At 45.6% G+C, this 16,389-nt stretch overlaps 1 protein-coding gene across 2 annotated transcripts; it reads right to left on the reverse strand.

Annotated features, from left to right (window-relative positions):
* Positions 1 to 14,449: 14,449 nt before the first annotated feature.
* On the reverse strand, positions 14,450 to 16,282 carry LOC103124168 (protein CDV3 homolog). 2 transcript variants are annotated; one of them, XM_060183451.1, is made up of 3 exons: positions 16,039 to 16,282; positions 15,526 to 15,754; positions 14,450 to 14,603 (listed from the first exon to the last, which is right to left on the reverse strand). In XM_060183451.1, the coding sequence occupies exons 1-3, from the start codon at positions 16,280 to 16,282 to the stop codon at positions 14,450 to 14,452; spliced, it is 627 nt and encodes a 208-aa protein (XP_060039434.1). The 2 variants fall into 2 exon arrangements, with proteins under 2 accessions (XP_060039434.1, XP_060039435.1); XM_060183452.1 differs by lacking the exon at positions 14,450 to 14,603 and having other exon boundaries at positions 15,423 to 15,754.
* Between the last annotated feature and the right edge of the window lie 107 nt (positions 16,283 to 16,389).

The raw sequence follows: 16,389 nt of genomic DNA on the forward strand, positions 1-16,389 counted from the left end.
GCGTGTGTGTGCGTGTGAGTGTGTGCGTGTGTGTGCGCGTGTGTGCGTGTGCTCCAGTGTCTCCGCTGCCCACTGCTGCTCTGCTTCGCTCCTGCTCGCTCCCTGGCCCTCTCCGACGTGCATGCATCAGTCTGTAGTAAATGCGATGAAAATGCTAACGGGAAAACTTGATTTATTTATTTAAATTTTTTTCAAAGATTTTTCTATTTTCCCTTTTGTTGCTCTTTTTTGTTGTAGTAATTATTGCTGTTGTTATTGATGTCGTCGTTGTTGGCTAGGACAGAGAGAAATGGAGAGAGGAGGGGAAGACAGAGAGGGGGCGAGAAAGACAGACACCTGCAGACCTGCTGCCTGGCCCGTGAAGCGACTCCCCTGCAGGTGGGGAGCCGGGGGCTCGAACCGGGATCCTTACGCGGGTCCTTGTGCTTTATGCCATCTGCGCTTAACCCGCTGCGCTACCGCCCGATTCCCCACTTTATTTATTTTTAAATTCATTCATTCACTGATTTTATTTTATTTTATTCTATAGGAAAGAGAGAAGTTGAGAGGGGAGGGGAGATAGAGCGAGAGAGACACCTGGAGACCTGCTTCACCGCTACTAAAGCACCCCCTACAGGTGGGGGAGTGGGGGCTCGAACCCCAGTCCTTGTGCATAGTACTGTGTGTGCCCCCGCCAGCTAACTTAAAATTTTTTTTGATATTTATTTATTCCCTTTTGTTGCCATTGTTTTATTGTTGTAGTTATTATCATTGTTTTTATTGATGTCGTCGTTGTTGCATAGGGCAGAGAAAAATGGAGAGAGGAGGGGAAGACGGAGAGGGGGAGAGAAAGACAGACACCTGCAGACCTGCTTCACCGCCCGCCTGGGAAGCGACTCCCCTGCAGGTGGGGAGCCGGGGGCTCGAACCGGGATCCTTAGGCCAGTCGTTGCCCTTCATGCATGTGTGCTTAACCGGCTTCGCTACCACCGGACTCCCAATTTTTTTTTTTTAACCAGAGCACTGTTCAGCTCTGGCTGATGGTGGTACAGGGGATTGAACCTGGGACTTTGGAGCCTCAGGCATGAGAGTCTCTTTGCAGAGCTGTCATGCTATCTACCCCTGCCCTTACCCCAGCTAACCTAATTTGTAAGAAGTAGCAGGGTTTTTTTGAGCCAAAACATAGGAGTCATTTGCTTTTCCTTAAGCTTTCCTCTGCATCCCTTTGTCTTTTTTTTTTTTTTAATATTTATTTATTTTCCCTTTTGCTGCCCTTGTTGTGGTTATTGATGTCTTTGTTGTTGTTGGATAGGACAGAGAGAAATGGAGAGAGGAGGGGAAGACAGAGAAGGGGAGAGAAAGATAGACACCTGCAGACCTGCTTCACCGCCTGGGAAGCGACTCCCCAGCAGGTGGGGAGCCGGGGGTTCGAACCGGGATCCTTACGCCGGTCCTTGTGCTTGCGCCACATGCGCTTAACCCACTGTGCCACCACCCGACTCCCGTCTTTTTTTTTTTTTTTTTTTTACCATAGTAGAATTTGTGAATCGCTTTCATTATTTTGGTCTGAGTCTCACTCGCTAAGGCAGACGTGACATTGTGAACTTTATCCTTTTTGTAGTTTGGATTAACCGGGTTCCTTTTGCATCTTGGTTTTGGCTGTACAATTCCACTGCTTCCAATGGACTCTTGGTTTCTGTCCTTAGAAGGTAAGAGACAGGAAGGGAGAGACACACGGAGAAGAGGACAGGCAGCATAGCATCACTTCATTCAGGAAGCTTCCCCTGGGCAGATACTTGCATGTGGCTTCTGGGGGCCCGAACCCAGGTCTTTGTGCAAAGTCAAGTGCAATATACAGGGTGAGTTATGTTCTGGATCCCTACTATGTTCATTTCATTTCATTTCATTTATAAAAAGGAAACACCGGCAAAACCATAGGATAAGAGAGGTACAACTCCACACAGTTCCCACCAGCAGAACTCCCTATCCCACCCCCTCCCCTGATAGCTTTCCCACTCTCTATCCCTCTGGGAGCATGGACCCAGGGTCATTATGGGATGCAGAAGGTGGAAGGTCTGGCTTCTGTCATTGCTTCCCCGCTGAATATGGGCGTTGGCAGGTGGATCCATACTCCCAGCCTGCCTCTCTCTTTCCCTAATGGGGCAGGGCTCTGGGGAAGCAGGGATCCAGGACACATTGGTGGTGTCGTCTGCCCAGGGAAGTCCAGTTGGCATCATGGTAGCATCTGGAACCTGCTGGCTGAAAGAAGAGTTAAGATATAAAGCAGAGGGAGTCAGGCGGTAGCGCAGCGGGATAAGCGCAGGTGGTGCAAAGCACAAGGACTAGTGTAAGGATCTCGGTTGGAGACCCCCGCTTCCCACCTGCAGGGGAGTCGCTTCACTGAGGTCTGCAGGTGTCTGTCTTTCCCTCCCCCTCTCTGTCTTCCCCTCCTCTCTCCATTTCTCTCCTAGTCAACAACAATGGCAGCACCAACACAACAACAATAATAGCAAGAACAAGAATGGAAGAAATGGCCTCCGGGAGCAGGGGATTCGTGGTGCAGGCACCGAGCCCCAGCGATAACCCTGGAGGCAAAAAAAAAAAAAAAAAAAAAAAAGGCCAATATGTGCAGTATTCGCTTCACCCACAAATGAAGCTTCCCTCCTACGGGTGGGGAGCTGGGGCTTGAACCTGGGTCCTTGTGCGTGGTAATGTGTGCGCTTAACCAGGTGCACCACCACCTGGCCCCCTGTTTCAGTTATTTTTTAAAGTTTTGTTGATTTTTAAAAAATTTATCTATTTATGGAGAAAATAGGCAGAGTGGGGGCGGGGAGGGGAAGAATGAGACACATTCCGGTACATGTGCTGCCAGGGATGGAACTCGGGACCTCATGCTTGAGAGCCCTGTGCTTTAGCCACTGCGCCACCTCATGGACTAAAGGTTTTTTGGGTGGTGGTGGGTAACAAGCGGGAGGTTTATTACAACACGAGTTACGCAGGTACATGGCACTGAGGTAGCAGAACAAGCAAAGGGATACCACTGGCTAGCCATGTGGCATGGGGCTGTGAGTCCTTTAACTAGTTACCAGTGTTCAGATCCACATGTTCGAGGCGCAGTGCAGCTTCTGGGGAAAAGGGAGCAGGCGAAGAGCAGTGGGCACAGAGCTGACTGGGAGGGAGCCAGAGAGCGCCGGTTTCCATTCTTTCTAGTGCAAATTTGAGTGCAGCCACGCAGTAGTTGCCTTTCAGTGAAACCCAGGCCATTTGGTGACAGACAGACGCCATCGTAACACGAGACCAAACTAAAGAGCCTCAAGGATTTGTGGTAAGGACGAGGAAAACAAAACAAAACAGAAAAATGATGAGAAAGATTAAAAAGAACTGGGGAGAAAAATGACATCATTTCAAAATACATAGAAGGGGCCAGGTGGGGGTGCACCTGGTTAAGTGCACACATTGCAATGCGTAAGGACCCCGGTCCCCACCTGCAGGGGGAAAGCTTCATAAATGGTGAAGCAGGGCTGCAGGTGTCTCTCTGTCTCTCTTCCTTTCTATCTCTCCCCTCTTAATTTCTGACTGTTTTTTTCAAATAAATAAAGATAATAAAAAATTATAACTACCTGGAGCGGGCAGGGGTAGATAGCATTATGGTTACTTGGTCCAGGAGGTGGTGCAGTGGATAAAGCATCGGACTCTCAAGCACTATGGTTACGCAGAGACTCTCATGCTTGAGGTTCCAAAGTCCCAGGTTCAATCCCCCGCACCACCATAAGCCAGAGCTGAGCAGTGCTCTGGTAAATTAGATAAATAATTAATTAACTAAAATAAAAAGCCACATAGAGGACTGTATTGTAGAGATGTGTTATACATTAAAGTTCTATATAAATCATTTCTAATCAGACCAATATAAGTACATGTGAGCCTTTATATCATTCTTGTCTCACCATTCTTTGCTTGGACATCCGCTACCCATTATTTTATTTTATTTTATTTTATTTTATTTTAAACTTTATTTATTTTCCCTTTTGTTGCCCTTGTTGTTTTATTGTTGTGGTTATTGTTGTTGTTGGATAGGACAGAGAGAAATTGAGAGAGGAGGGGAAGACAGAGGGGGAGAGAAAGACACCTGCAGACCTGCTTCACCGCCTGTGAAGCGACTCCCCTGCGGGTGGGGAGCCGGGGGCTCGAACCGGGATCCTTATGCCGGTTCTTGCGCTTTGCGCCACGTGCACTTAACCCGCTGCGCTACCGCCCGACTCCCCATTCTTTTATTTTAAAATTTAATTTAATTTTTATTTATTTTACTAGATAGATACAGAGAGAAACTTAGAGGGGAGGGGGATAGAGAGGGAAAGAGCTAGAAAGAGGCATCTGCTTCACCACTCGTGAAGCTTTCCCCTTGCAGGTGGGGACCGGGGCTTGAACCTCAGTCCTTGCGCTTAGCTAGGTGTGCCACTGCCTGGTTTCCTAATTAGCTTTTCTTTTCTTTTCTTTTCTTTTCTTTTCTTTTCTTTTTAAAATGTATTTATTTATTTTTTATTTATTTATTTTACCTTTTGTCGCCTTTTTAAAAAATTGTTGTTGTAACTGTTTTCAAGTTTTCCATTTTCCTACCAAGTGACTCTTTGATTTTATCAGCTTCTTATTTATTTATTGCCTCCAGGGTTTTTGCTGGGGCTTGGTACCTGCACTATGAATCCACTGCTCCTGGAGACCATTTTTCCCATTTTGTTGCCCTTGTTGTTATTGATATTTCTGTTATTGCTGTCGTTGTTTTTGGATAGGACAGAAAGAAATGGAGAGAGGAGGGGAAGACAGAGAGGGGGAGAGAAAGATAGACACCTGCAGACCTGCTTCACCATTTGTGAAGCGACCCCCCTGTAGGTGGGAAGCTGGGGGCTGGAACTGGGATCCTTACGTCAATCCTTGCGCTTTGTGCCATGTGTGCTTACCCTGCTGCTCCACTGCCTGGCCCCCTTATTTATTTTTATCAGAGCACTACTCAGCTCTGGTTTATGGTGGTTCAGGGGATTGAACTTGGGCCCATGGAACCATTATGCTATCTCCCCCACCTTGATTTCTTTCTTAAGCCCCTTCTCCATATTAAGTCGAGAGCTTTGTCTGTATTTGTTCAAATTTCCCGACAACATATTTCCTAAATTATTTCTCTGATGGCTCTTGTGGGTTTGCACCATTAGGTTTCTGGCCCTTACCCTGGTTTTGCAGAACCAGCATTTTCCTAGTTTCCTCGTCTGTTTTGGTTTCTGGTTTTGGTCACAGGTGGTGCTGGGTTCTGCTTTGTAGGTGCTTTGCAGAAGGAGGGAAGGAGCTTTAAATAAGTGATATTTTATTAGACACCTGCTGTCCTGTAAACAGAGCCCTAGTCTTGAGGAGTGAGAGGGAGACATCCCAGACCTCCTTAACTTTCCAGACTGATTCCTGAAAGTAGGAACTCTTCTATGATGTCAGAGTCACTTTTCTTGCCTTCAGGGCGGGGGGACCCTGATCATCAGGGTTTCTATGGTATCTGGGACACATCTTAGAGTTTAGTAGACATCCTTGATGCCACAAGGGGCTAGTGTTCACTCACTGGCGCCTCTGAACAATCCCCCGGATTTGCTCAGGAGCCTGTAACTTGTTCTTCCTCTTTTTTTTTTTTTTTTTTTGTTGCCTCCAGGGTTATTGCTGGGGCTCAGTGCCTGCATCATGAATCCACTGCTCCTGGAGGCCATTTTTCGCCCTTTGTTGCCCTTGTTGTTGTAGCCTTGTTGTGGTTATTATTGTTGATGTCGTTATTATTGTTGTTGATGTCGTTCGTTGTTGGATAGGCAGGGGAAGACGCGGGGGGGGGGGCGGGAGATAGACACCTGCAGATCTGCTTCACCGCCCGTGAAGCAACTCCCCTGCAGGTGGGGAGCGGGGGACTCGAACCGGGATCCTTACGCGGATCCTTGCGCTTTGCGCCACCTGCGCTTAACCCGCTGCGCTACCGCCCGACCCCCTGAGCCTGTAACTTCTAAATGCCAGTCCTGAGCTAGGTGACTGAGCGGTTCTGTGCAGGCCCTTTAAACACCGTGTGCATCCAAAGCGATAGCAAACATGGCGGCCACACTATGCTTTCTTTCTGCCTGAATCTTCTCTCCCTCGCCTCCTGCGCTGGCTGTCCAGGCACAGTCACCCACCTTCAGGTAGTGACGTTCTTTTCTTTACCAGAAACCTCAGTTGTACTCTGAAGAAATTCACTGTATTATTTTGTTGTGATGTTTGTTTTTTCCCAGGGAGAGCCAACTTCTGGAGGCGAAGTGGCCATAGCTCCACCCTGGAAGGGCATCTCATGGGTTTTCATGTTGGATTTCATTGAATCTACAAGTTGATATGAACAGACTGTCCCACTTTTCCTTCCTTCCTTTTTTAAAATTTATTTTCCCTTTTGTTGCCCTTTTTTAAAAAATTTATTTTAATTTCTTTATTGGGGGATTAATAGTTTACATTTGACAGTAAATACAATAGTTTGTACATGCATGACATTTCTCAGTTTTCCACATAACAATACAACCCCCACTAGGTCCTCTGTCATCCTTCTTGGGCCTGTAACCCCCCCCATCCATCCCAGAGTCTTTTACTTTGGTGCAAAGTCGTTTTTTTTTTATTGTTGTTGTAGTTATTGATGTTGTTATTGATGTCATTGTTGTTGGCTAGGACAGAGAGAAATGGAGAGAGGAGGGGAAGACAGAGAGGGGGAGAGAAAGATAGACACCTGCAGACCTGCTTCACTGCCTGTGAAGCGACTCCCCTGCGGGTGGGGAGCCTGGGGCTGGAACTGGCATCCTTACACCGGTCCTTATGCTCTGTGCCACGTAGGCTTAACCCACTGTGCTATACCGCCTGACTCCCTTTTCCTTTTTTTTTAAATCATTTCCACTTTCTCGTCCCTTGCTTCCTATTGTAATAGTATGCACTTGATTTGGCCCTCTCGTTTACCTTTGATTTTTAATTAATTTTTATTTATTTACTTATTCCTTTTTGTTGCCCTTGTTTTATTGTTGTAGTTATTATTGTTGTTATTGATGTTGTCGTTGTTGGATAGGACAGAGAGAAATGGAGAGAGGAGGGGAAGACAGAGAGGGGGAAAGAAAGACAGACACTTGCAGACCTGCTTCACCGCCTGGGAAGAGACCCCCTGCAGGTGGGGAGCCGGGGGCTCGAACCTGGATTCTTCTTCTTTTTTTAAATTTATTTCTTTATTGGGGAACTAATGTTTTACATTCAACAGTAAATACAATAGTTTGTTCATGCATGACATTCCCCAGTTTCCCATTTAACAATACAACCCCCACTATGTCATTCATCATCCTTCATGGACCTGTATTCTCCCCACCCACCCATCCACCCCAGAGTCTTTTACTTTGGTGCGATAAGAAAATTCCATTTCAGGTTCCACTTGTGTTTTCGTTTCTGATCTTGTTTTTTAACTTCTGCCTGAGAGTGAGATCATCCCATATTCATCCTTCTGTTTCTGACTTATTTCACATAACATGAATTTTTCAAGGTCTATCCAAGATCGGCTGAAAACGGTGAAGTCACCATTTTTTACAGCTGAGTAGTATTCCATTGTGTATCTAGACCACAACTTGCTCAGCCACTCATCTGTTGTTGGACACCGGGGTTGCTTCCAGGTTTTGGCTATTACAAATTGTGCTGCCAAGAACATATGTGTCCACAGATCTTTTGGGATGGATATGTTGGGTTCCTTAGGATCTATCCCCAGGAGAGGAATTGCAGGGTCATAGGGTAGGTCCATTTCTAGCCTTCGGAGAGTTCTCCAGACTTCGAACCGGGATTCTTATGCGGTCCTTGTGCTTTGCGCCACCTGCGTTTAACCTGCCGCGCTACCGTCCGACTCCCTACCTTTGATTTTTTTAGCCACCATATTCTTCTGTGTTTGAATTTTATGTTGCACTCATCAGTTTCCCCAGCCTCACGGAACATTGGCCTAGTTTCCCTCACTCCACGCTTCCTGTTGACACGGTGACTGACTTCTTTGATCACTGGGTATCTATGAGAGCTGTGTGTGGGGGAGGCAGCTGGCTGTTTCTGTCAAGGGTCAGATAATCAGTGTTTGAGCCCGAGTCGTCCCCATGGCAGCTGTGCAGCGTGGCCTTTGCTGCCACCAAGTCTGCTGTAGGCCCTCTGTGCCCCAGGGCCGTGGCTGCCTCACTCAGCAGTTAGTGGGGATGGAACTGTGAGTCTCATGGAATTTCCAAGTGTCAGGAAGTGATTTGAGTTTTATGCTTTTTTTAAAAAAAAAAAAAAAACAACAACAATGATTTATATATTTAAGAAAAGGAGAGAGAGAGACCAGAACACCACTCTGGCATATGCAGTGCCAGGAATGGAGCAAGGCCTCGTGTATAGGAGGAATGCACTCTACCCAGTAAACCCCTCCCAGCAGCTGTTTTATCTTCCAGCCATCTGGAAGTGTAGGGCCTGGGAACCAGCTCAGCGGTAGAGTGCTTTCCCGGCATGAGCCGGGCCCGGGGTTCATCCCAGCAGAACACAGAATGGCGAGTAGTGATCTAGTCCTTCTCTCAATAAATGGAGATTGAGACAGCGTTCTTCGTGCACGCCCTATATAAGGTTGCCGACTCCTGGCTCCAGGTGAAGTGGCTCTCCAAGACTTATGATGGAGCAAAAGCAAGTTCAGGCTTCCTCCCACTCAGCTATCCACCTTCTTGGTTGTTTCTGTTGGCATTTGCCTCCAGTTCTCCAGACAGTTGATACTGCTGGTTCTTTCTGTGTTGCAGGGCCTAGCAGTGGGCCTCTCAGTATAGAAAGTGCCCCCTTTCCATCCTTCCTGACCATTTATGTTACCAAGTCTGCAGACACACTGGTGACCATTCTGATTTCGTTTTTTCTCTCTCCCAACCTTTTCTGTTCCCTAGAGTTGACACCTTGCACTTTCCTGCTTATCCCTGTCAGCTCCCCCCAAGTCTAGTAGAGATGTCTACTATTTCACTTGCTTCTTGCTGTGGTCTCTCGAGGAACCTGATTTATTTGATTTATTATTATTTATTATTACCACTGGCAGCCATTTTTTCTATCCCCCCCCTTTCTTGTTATTTTTGACAGGACCGAGAGAAATTGAGAGGGGAACGGAGATAAAAAGGGAGAGCGGGGTCCAGGTGGTGGCGCACCTGGTTAAGCGCTCACATTAAGTGCACAGGGACCTAGGTTCAAGTCCCTGGTCCCCACCTGCATGGGGAAAGCTTCATGAGTAGTGAAGCAGGGCTGCAGGTGTCCTTCCTCTCGATCTCTCCCTTCCCTCTCAATTTCTCTCTGTCTCTATATAATAATAAATTAATTAAAATGTTTTTTTAAAAAGAGAGAGAAAGATAGACACCTGAAAACATGCTTCGCCTCTCCACATGTTTGAGACTCACTTCACTGCCCCAAAGATACCTCTAGTCATTCTTCCCAGCCCTTCTCTCCCTCCAGTAACTACCAGTTTTCACAGAGTTGAAGAGTTCTGTTGTCTTTTTCTTTTCTTTCTTTTTTTTTTTTTTTTTTGCCAGTTTCCTTGTTTCAGTTATTTATATTGCACATTCTAATGAAACCATCTGGTAGTTGTCTTTCACCGTTTATTTTTTCAAGACTTGTTTATCAACACAAGAGAGAACCAGAACATCACTCCAGTGCATGTGATACTGGGAATTGAACTTGGGAACCCAACCCCCCCAAGTCCAGTACTCTAGCTACTGTGACACCCCCAGCTCCGCTACCTTTTTACTTAATTTCATTTAACACAGTTACCTCAAAAGCCATTCACTTTATCCCTAAAGGCATCGTGTCACCTTTATTTTTGGCAGAGCCAGAGTCTCACACTTGTGTGATTTCACTGTTCCTGTCTTCATCATTCAGGTAGTCAGAATAAGAGTCAGAAGGAGAGAGACAGAAAGGGGCAGACACCACAGCACCGAAGCCTCCTCGGGTGCCATAGCATTTCCTGTGTGGTGCCTGGGCTCAGGCATGAGCTGCACGAATGGCAAGGCACAAGTCATACCTGGAGAATTATTTCTCTGGCCCAAGATGCCATCATTTTTAATGACTGAGTAGTATTCCATCTCAAATCTACAAGTTTGTTGGAGGCTAGGTGGTGGCACACTGAGTGAAGCACACATATCACCAAGTGCAGGGACCTGGGTTCGAGCCCCTGAAACCCACCTGCAGGGGGGTTGCTTCACAAATGGTGAAGCAGATCTTTCTGCAGGTGTCTATATTTCTCCACACCCTCTGTCTTCCCCTTCTCTCTTGATATCTCTCTATTGTGTTCTATTCAGAAAAAAAGTAAGAAGTAAAAAAGAGGAAAAATTGGCCACCAGGAGCAGTGACTTTATAGTTTGTTGATGGCTATTTAGGTTGTTTCAGTATTTTTGTTACTGGGAATCATGCAGCTGTGAATATAGAGGTGCATATATCCTTTTATTTCTTTATTATAAACTTAAATTTTTTCATTTATTTTATTTTAATGAGAGATGGCTAGACAGACAGATACACACATGCCTACTGAGAGCAGAGCCCTTCTCAGCTCTCGCTGATGGTGGTGCTGAGGGTTCAACCTGGGGGTTCAGAACCTCAGTCATGGGAGGTTTTTTTTTTTTTTTTTTGCAGAACCATTATGCTGTCTCCCCAGCCCACATATCTCCTTTTTAAAAAAAAATATTTTATTATTGGGTAGAGACAGAGAGAACTTGATGGGGGGAGGGGAAGATAGAGAAAGAAACAGACAGAGAGACACCTGCAGCCCTGCTTCACTACTCGTGAAGCTTTTCCCCTGCAGGTGGGGACCAGGGGCTTGAACCTGGGTCCTTGCGCACTGTAATGTGTGTGCTCAACCAGGTGTGCCACCACCTGGCCCCCACATATATCCTTTTAAATAAGTGTTTCCAAATCCTCTGGATATATGCTTAGGAGCGGGATTTCTGGGTCATAAGCAAATTGCATTTTTAAAATATATTTTTTTAATTTTTATTATCTTATATATATTCATATTTTATTTATTCCCTTTTGTTGCCCTTGTTTTATTGTTGTAGTTATTGTTTGTTGTTGTTGTTGATGTCGTAGTTGTTGGATAGAACAGAGAGTTAATGGAGAGAGGAGGGGAAGACAGAGAGAGGGAGCGAAAGACAGACACCTGCAGACCTGCTTCACCACTTGTGAAGCGACTCTCCTACAGGTGGGGAACCAGGGCTCAACCCGGGATCCTTACGCCGGCCCTTGTGCTTTGCGCCACGTGCACTTAACCCGCTGCGCTACCACCGACTCCCTTTTATTATCTTTTTATTTATTGGATAGAGACTGTCAGAAATTGAGAGGGAGAGAGACAGAGAGATGCCTGCAGCCCTGCGTCAGCACTCGTGAAGCTTTCCCCCTGCAGGTGGGGACTAGGGGCTTGAACCTGAGTCCTGGCACACTGTAATGTGTGCGCTCAACCAGGTGTGCCACTGCCTGGCCCCTGCAAGTTGCATTTGGTTTGTTTGAGGGCATACAGGTCTCCACAGGGGCTGCACCAGTCTGCATTCCCGCCAACAGTGGAGCAGAGTTCCTTTTTCTCCACATCCTTGCCAACATCTGTTTCCAGTCATTCTGATGCAGTTTATTCTAACCGATGTGAAATGCCATCTTCTTGTGGTCATGTTTATTTCACAAATGAAAAATCTGACCTTCAGAGTTGAGTGGTTCATCACTCACCCAAGAGCCCAGGCTGGCTGAGTTGGGAAGTGACCTGGGAGCTACGTCAAGATGGACACTACCTCAAGCAGTGCTCTTTTTGCCATCCATGACAATGTTTGCAGTGAAGACACGTCTGTTTGTGCTAGTATAGTACTTTGCTCTGGGCTCCTCACTTCTGTGGGGGCAAGGAATGTGTCTGTTTTGCAGCAGCAGGTAGGCACTCGGGAGTCAGCTGCTAACCTTTACACTGCAGAAGCCATGACTGAGTGGGAAGGACGAGCCTGGTGGGGTGTGAATCTCCCTGCCCACGTCTCTCTTTTTTTTTGCCTCCAGGGTTATTTCTGGGGCTCGGGGTGCCTATATTATGAATCCAGTGCTCCTGGAGGCCATCCTTTTTCCATTGTTGTTGTTGTTGCTGTTATTGTTGTGGTTGGATAGGACAGAGAGAAATGGAGAGAGGAGGGGAAGACAGAGAGGGGGAGAGAAAGATAGACACCTGCAGACCTGCTTCACCACTTGTGAAGTGACCCCCTTGCAGGTGGGGAGCCGGGGGCTCGAACTCGGATCCTTGCATTTCACACTATATGCACTTAACCTGGTGTGCTTACTCCAGTGCGTTACCACTCAGCCCCTCTTTTTGTTTTTTAATTTTTTAAAATTTATTTATTTATTTATTTTAATTTCTTTATTGGGGGATTGATGTTTTACATTTGACAGTAAATATAATAGTTTGTACATGCATAACATTTCTCAGTTTTCCACATAACAATACAACCCCCACTAGGTTCTCTGTCATCCTTTTTGGACCTGTACTCTTCCCCTCACCCATCCCAGAATCTTTTACTTTGGTGCAATATACCAATCTTTTTTTGTGTGTGTATTTATTTTATAGGATTTGTTAATGTTACAGAGTTCTTGCACTGCCAAACCATGCCCAAAAATTCAGAGAAAGAAATGGTACAATGGACAGCCGCATCCACCCATTATCCAGTATATTAAAACCTGATTCATATGCATTTTGAAAATTTCACAATCCTTTAAAAAGTTTTAACAAGTCGGAATTTTAAATCTGCTACAGGCCTTCAGATGTCTAGTACGCTATGCCATTAAATAACACTTCCACATACTCATTCCAGTTCATTCCTCAAGCCTTTGCTAAACATGCGCTTTTCAGGGGCAACGTGTGGCTCACGGTCCAAAAGGTTATTTGTTGGGATTTTTGCTTCTCAAGTGAGATCTTCAGTTTAACCGAGAATCAGCCAGACTTGCATCAAGTGGTTACGTACCACTTGCAAATACTTTAACCAAAGACAGAAAACTAGTAAATTTCCAGACTGTCTTAATTTTTCAGCAAGCCTGGGTAACTCCCTTGACTCCTTGTTAAGTATTAAACATTACTGGATATTTTATGTGTAGTTTTTAAAAACACAAATGCTACACCATCTTTCTTTTGCCCCCAGCTCTTCAAATGTGAGGCAAAGACACAGTGCGAAGTTGGTAACAGAGCTACACTGCATCTATAGTATGTTTAACACAACACAATTCTGGGCAGAGTATCTGAAAACCCTGTCAAAGAGTGTGTGAGCTGTAAGAAACTCAAAACGAGATTTAGGGTGAAGTTCTGCTCGTGGTTTTTGTTTCATAGACATGTCAGTAATTCCCTTGGCCGAAGCAAACACGGTACACTTTCCACTGCAGCTTACTACAATTTAGACCTGACTCAAGGTCTTAGCAGCACTGGAAGTAGAGCCCCCTGCATCCACTGCCCCTGACAAAAGGCTATTTGCTTCCACTCTGGGGATTGGTAAAGTCACCAGACATTTTGCAACCCAAATTTCTATTTCCGGTTATTCAATCAACCAAGCAATATGCTCACTCTGTCAAAGAACTTATTCCAAGTCAAAGCGGAAAGGCCATAATGTGGAACACAAGGAAAACACTACCCTGCCCCCCAGAAAAAAAAAAAAAAAACTAAAGAAATTAGATTTTTCCCCACCCTCCCCCCACCCCCTTTCTCACTTGGCAAATCCAAGTTTGTAGTCACCTCAGAATACAACTCAAAATTCAAATTAGAAATCACAGCCCTACACAAATTATCTTAACACATCAGTACTTTTGAGCGGCATGTTCCAGGAAGTCTAACACAACTACAACCCACCATGTAGGTTCTGATCTGCTGTTAAAGACCGAAGATTTGAGTGGCCTTAATTAACCTGTCCTGTGCCCCACACTTCCTGATCACTTCCTGATCAGAACCTACAAGGCTGACATTCTGTAGGATTTCTGATAGGAATCCAGTAGAGCTGGTTTCAAGTTTCACACCTGCCACTTAGTAATAGCAGTAACCTTCTTATCCAGAAGTTGTGATCCACAAGAAGTCCACAATGAGTGCAGCAAATCTGAGGTAGTCAACCCTTCCCTTCTGAAGGCTCAGTATCGGAACATAAAAAGATTTTTGAAATGACCACTGGCTGCAGGTTTTGAATTTGCAAAGTAATTATGCAAGAACACTGCAGAACCTAGTTCTCAAATTGATATAACAACGAAATTCCCCTAAATCCAATGTACATGAGCAGTTGCGACACTGTAAACTTCCACAGTGCAATGGGATCGATCACTTAGATTGAGTGGTCTGCGTCAGCTGCTGTAGATCCTGCACAGATCAGATGATGAATGGCTGTTGGTGGTGGGTAGCTGTGGCCTCGTTACCTTAGAGGGACTAACAAAGACCATTCATTCCTTAATTGTACCGTGTGTGGCTGCTTTTCTGATTTTCAAGCACAGCATATTGGTTGTCTGGCTGAAGTTTAAGGGCCTGGTTTTTTGAAGCCTCAACCCTACCTCTATTTTTGTACCTTACTACTTCAAAGCTCTTCTCCATTTCTTTAGCCCTTCTTCTTCTAGCGTTTGCCCTTCTTCCGTAGCCAGTCAACAGTGTCAGGTTGAGCTGCTTGTTGCTGGCTTTGAAAGTGACTGGGATCCATGTGGATTCAGTCGGCTAGGAAGGATCATCAGTTCCCCCAATGAATGGGGACTCACGGGATGCACCACGAGAAGGTCGATCCAATGCAAAAAATCCAAAGGTCGATCCCACCCCCTAAGGGAAAAGAAATGTAATCAGTAAACATTTTGCCTACTAGGGTTGTTTTGAAAATATTTTTTCCTAGAATTAAAAAAAAAAATCTACCCATAGAAGAATCATCTTGAGGGAAGGCCAGACGGGGAAAACCGGTAAAGAAAATCCTTATCAAACCATTTTAAGGCTTTAGCTGAATAGAAAGCACACAAGACTGAAATTCAACACTCCTGTTTTGTGGTAGCAAACCTACAAAGTGTAGACCGATTTCAGGAACTTAAATACAACAGGAAAATCTAAAAGCTGTCTGATGACTTTGTGTTTTCTTCTAAGACTTATTTGCTTCAGCAAATCAGACAAATAATTCTTGCTTTATGCATAAATAAGGAAACCATTTTCATTCAAGAGTTTTAATTATTATTCAGTGATTTCTCACTTCTATTTTATGGAAGTAGATCAGACAAACAGAACTGAGTGTGGTGATGAATCACTGTCCCCCAGAGGCCCCTTATTTTATAGGAAAGAGCAGAGGAGCAAGTCCAAGTGGAGGATTAAATTCAAGCCAGCTGTCCTCTCCAAGAGGCAAAGACAGGGATTCACTTTAAAAGTCACCCCAAGAAAATATTTCCATCTGATGTCATTTGTATTTCTTTCCATTTTATTTACTTAAAGTCCCTTTAAAAAGATGTGTATGTGCCATATGTGGTCACTTAACTCCAGTTGGCATTCATTTTAAGTACCTGTCCTGGCTTTCTACATGCTTGGCAGTGGCCTGGAGGGATGGGAACTGTGTGTCGCTGTATATTTCTGGTGGTCTTTGTGGCGCTTTCCTTGTAGTTAACCTGGCCCCATGAGGCCTATACACACCACTAGTCATTGCCGGTTCCCGGGTCTCTGTAACAACTACTGGAGTAGGAGGTGCTTGTACCGGAGCTGTTTTATTCCAGGGACCTGAAAATTTTTCTTTTTCTTCTTTTTAAAAAATATTTATTTATTTTCTTTTTGTTGCCCTTGTTTTTATTGTTGTTGTTGTCATTGGATAGGACAGAGATAAATGGAGAGAGGAGGGGAAGACAGAGGGGAGGAGAGAAAGACAGACACCTGCAGACCTGCTTCACCGCCTGTGAAGGGACTCCCCTGCAGGTGGGGAGCCGGGGGCTCGAACCCGGATCCTTAGGCCGGTCCTTGCGCTTTGTGCCGCGTGCGCTTAACCCACTGTGCTACTGCCCGACTCCTTGAAGATTTTTCTATACTACCACCACAACCTCCTCCTTCTTCCCAATTGTCACTTGGATCTTCTCTTTTTTCATTATCTTCTTCTTCCTTTTCACTTATTTGCATCGCCTGAACCCCAAGGCCACTATAATCCTCCTTTTTCTGCTCAAATTCTTTCCACTCATCTTCATCCTTCCTGGCCGCCCGGCCGCTCTGCTCCTTCTTCTTCTTGTCCCTCTTGGCAAAGAAGTCGTCCAGGCTGCGCTTCTCCGTCTTGGCCATGGCCGCCGCCTCCGTGGCCCGCCCGCTAGGCTGGGGCCGGGCGGCTGGACGGGCTCCGCGCTCACGCTGCCCGTCGCGCCGGCTCCTCAGTCCCGCGGGTCTTCGAG

The sequence above is a fragment of the Erinaceus europaeus genome, chromosome X (genome assembly GCF_950295315.1).
Source record: "Erinaceus europaeus chromosome X, mEriEur2.1, whole genome shotgun sequence".
NCBI lineage: Eukaryota > Metazoa > Chordata > Mammalia > Eulipotyphla > Erinaceidae > Erinaceus > Erinaceus europaeus.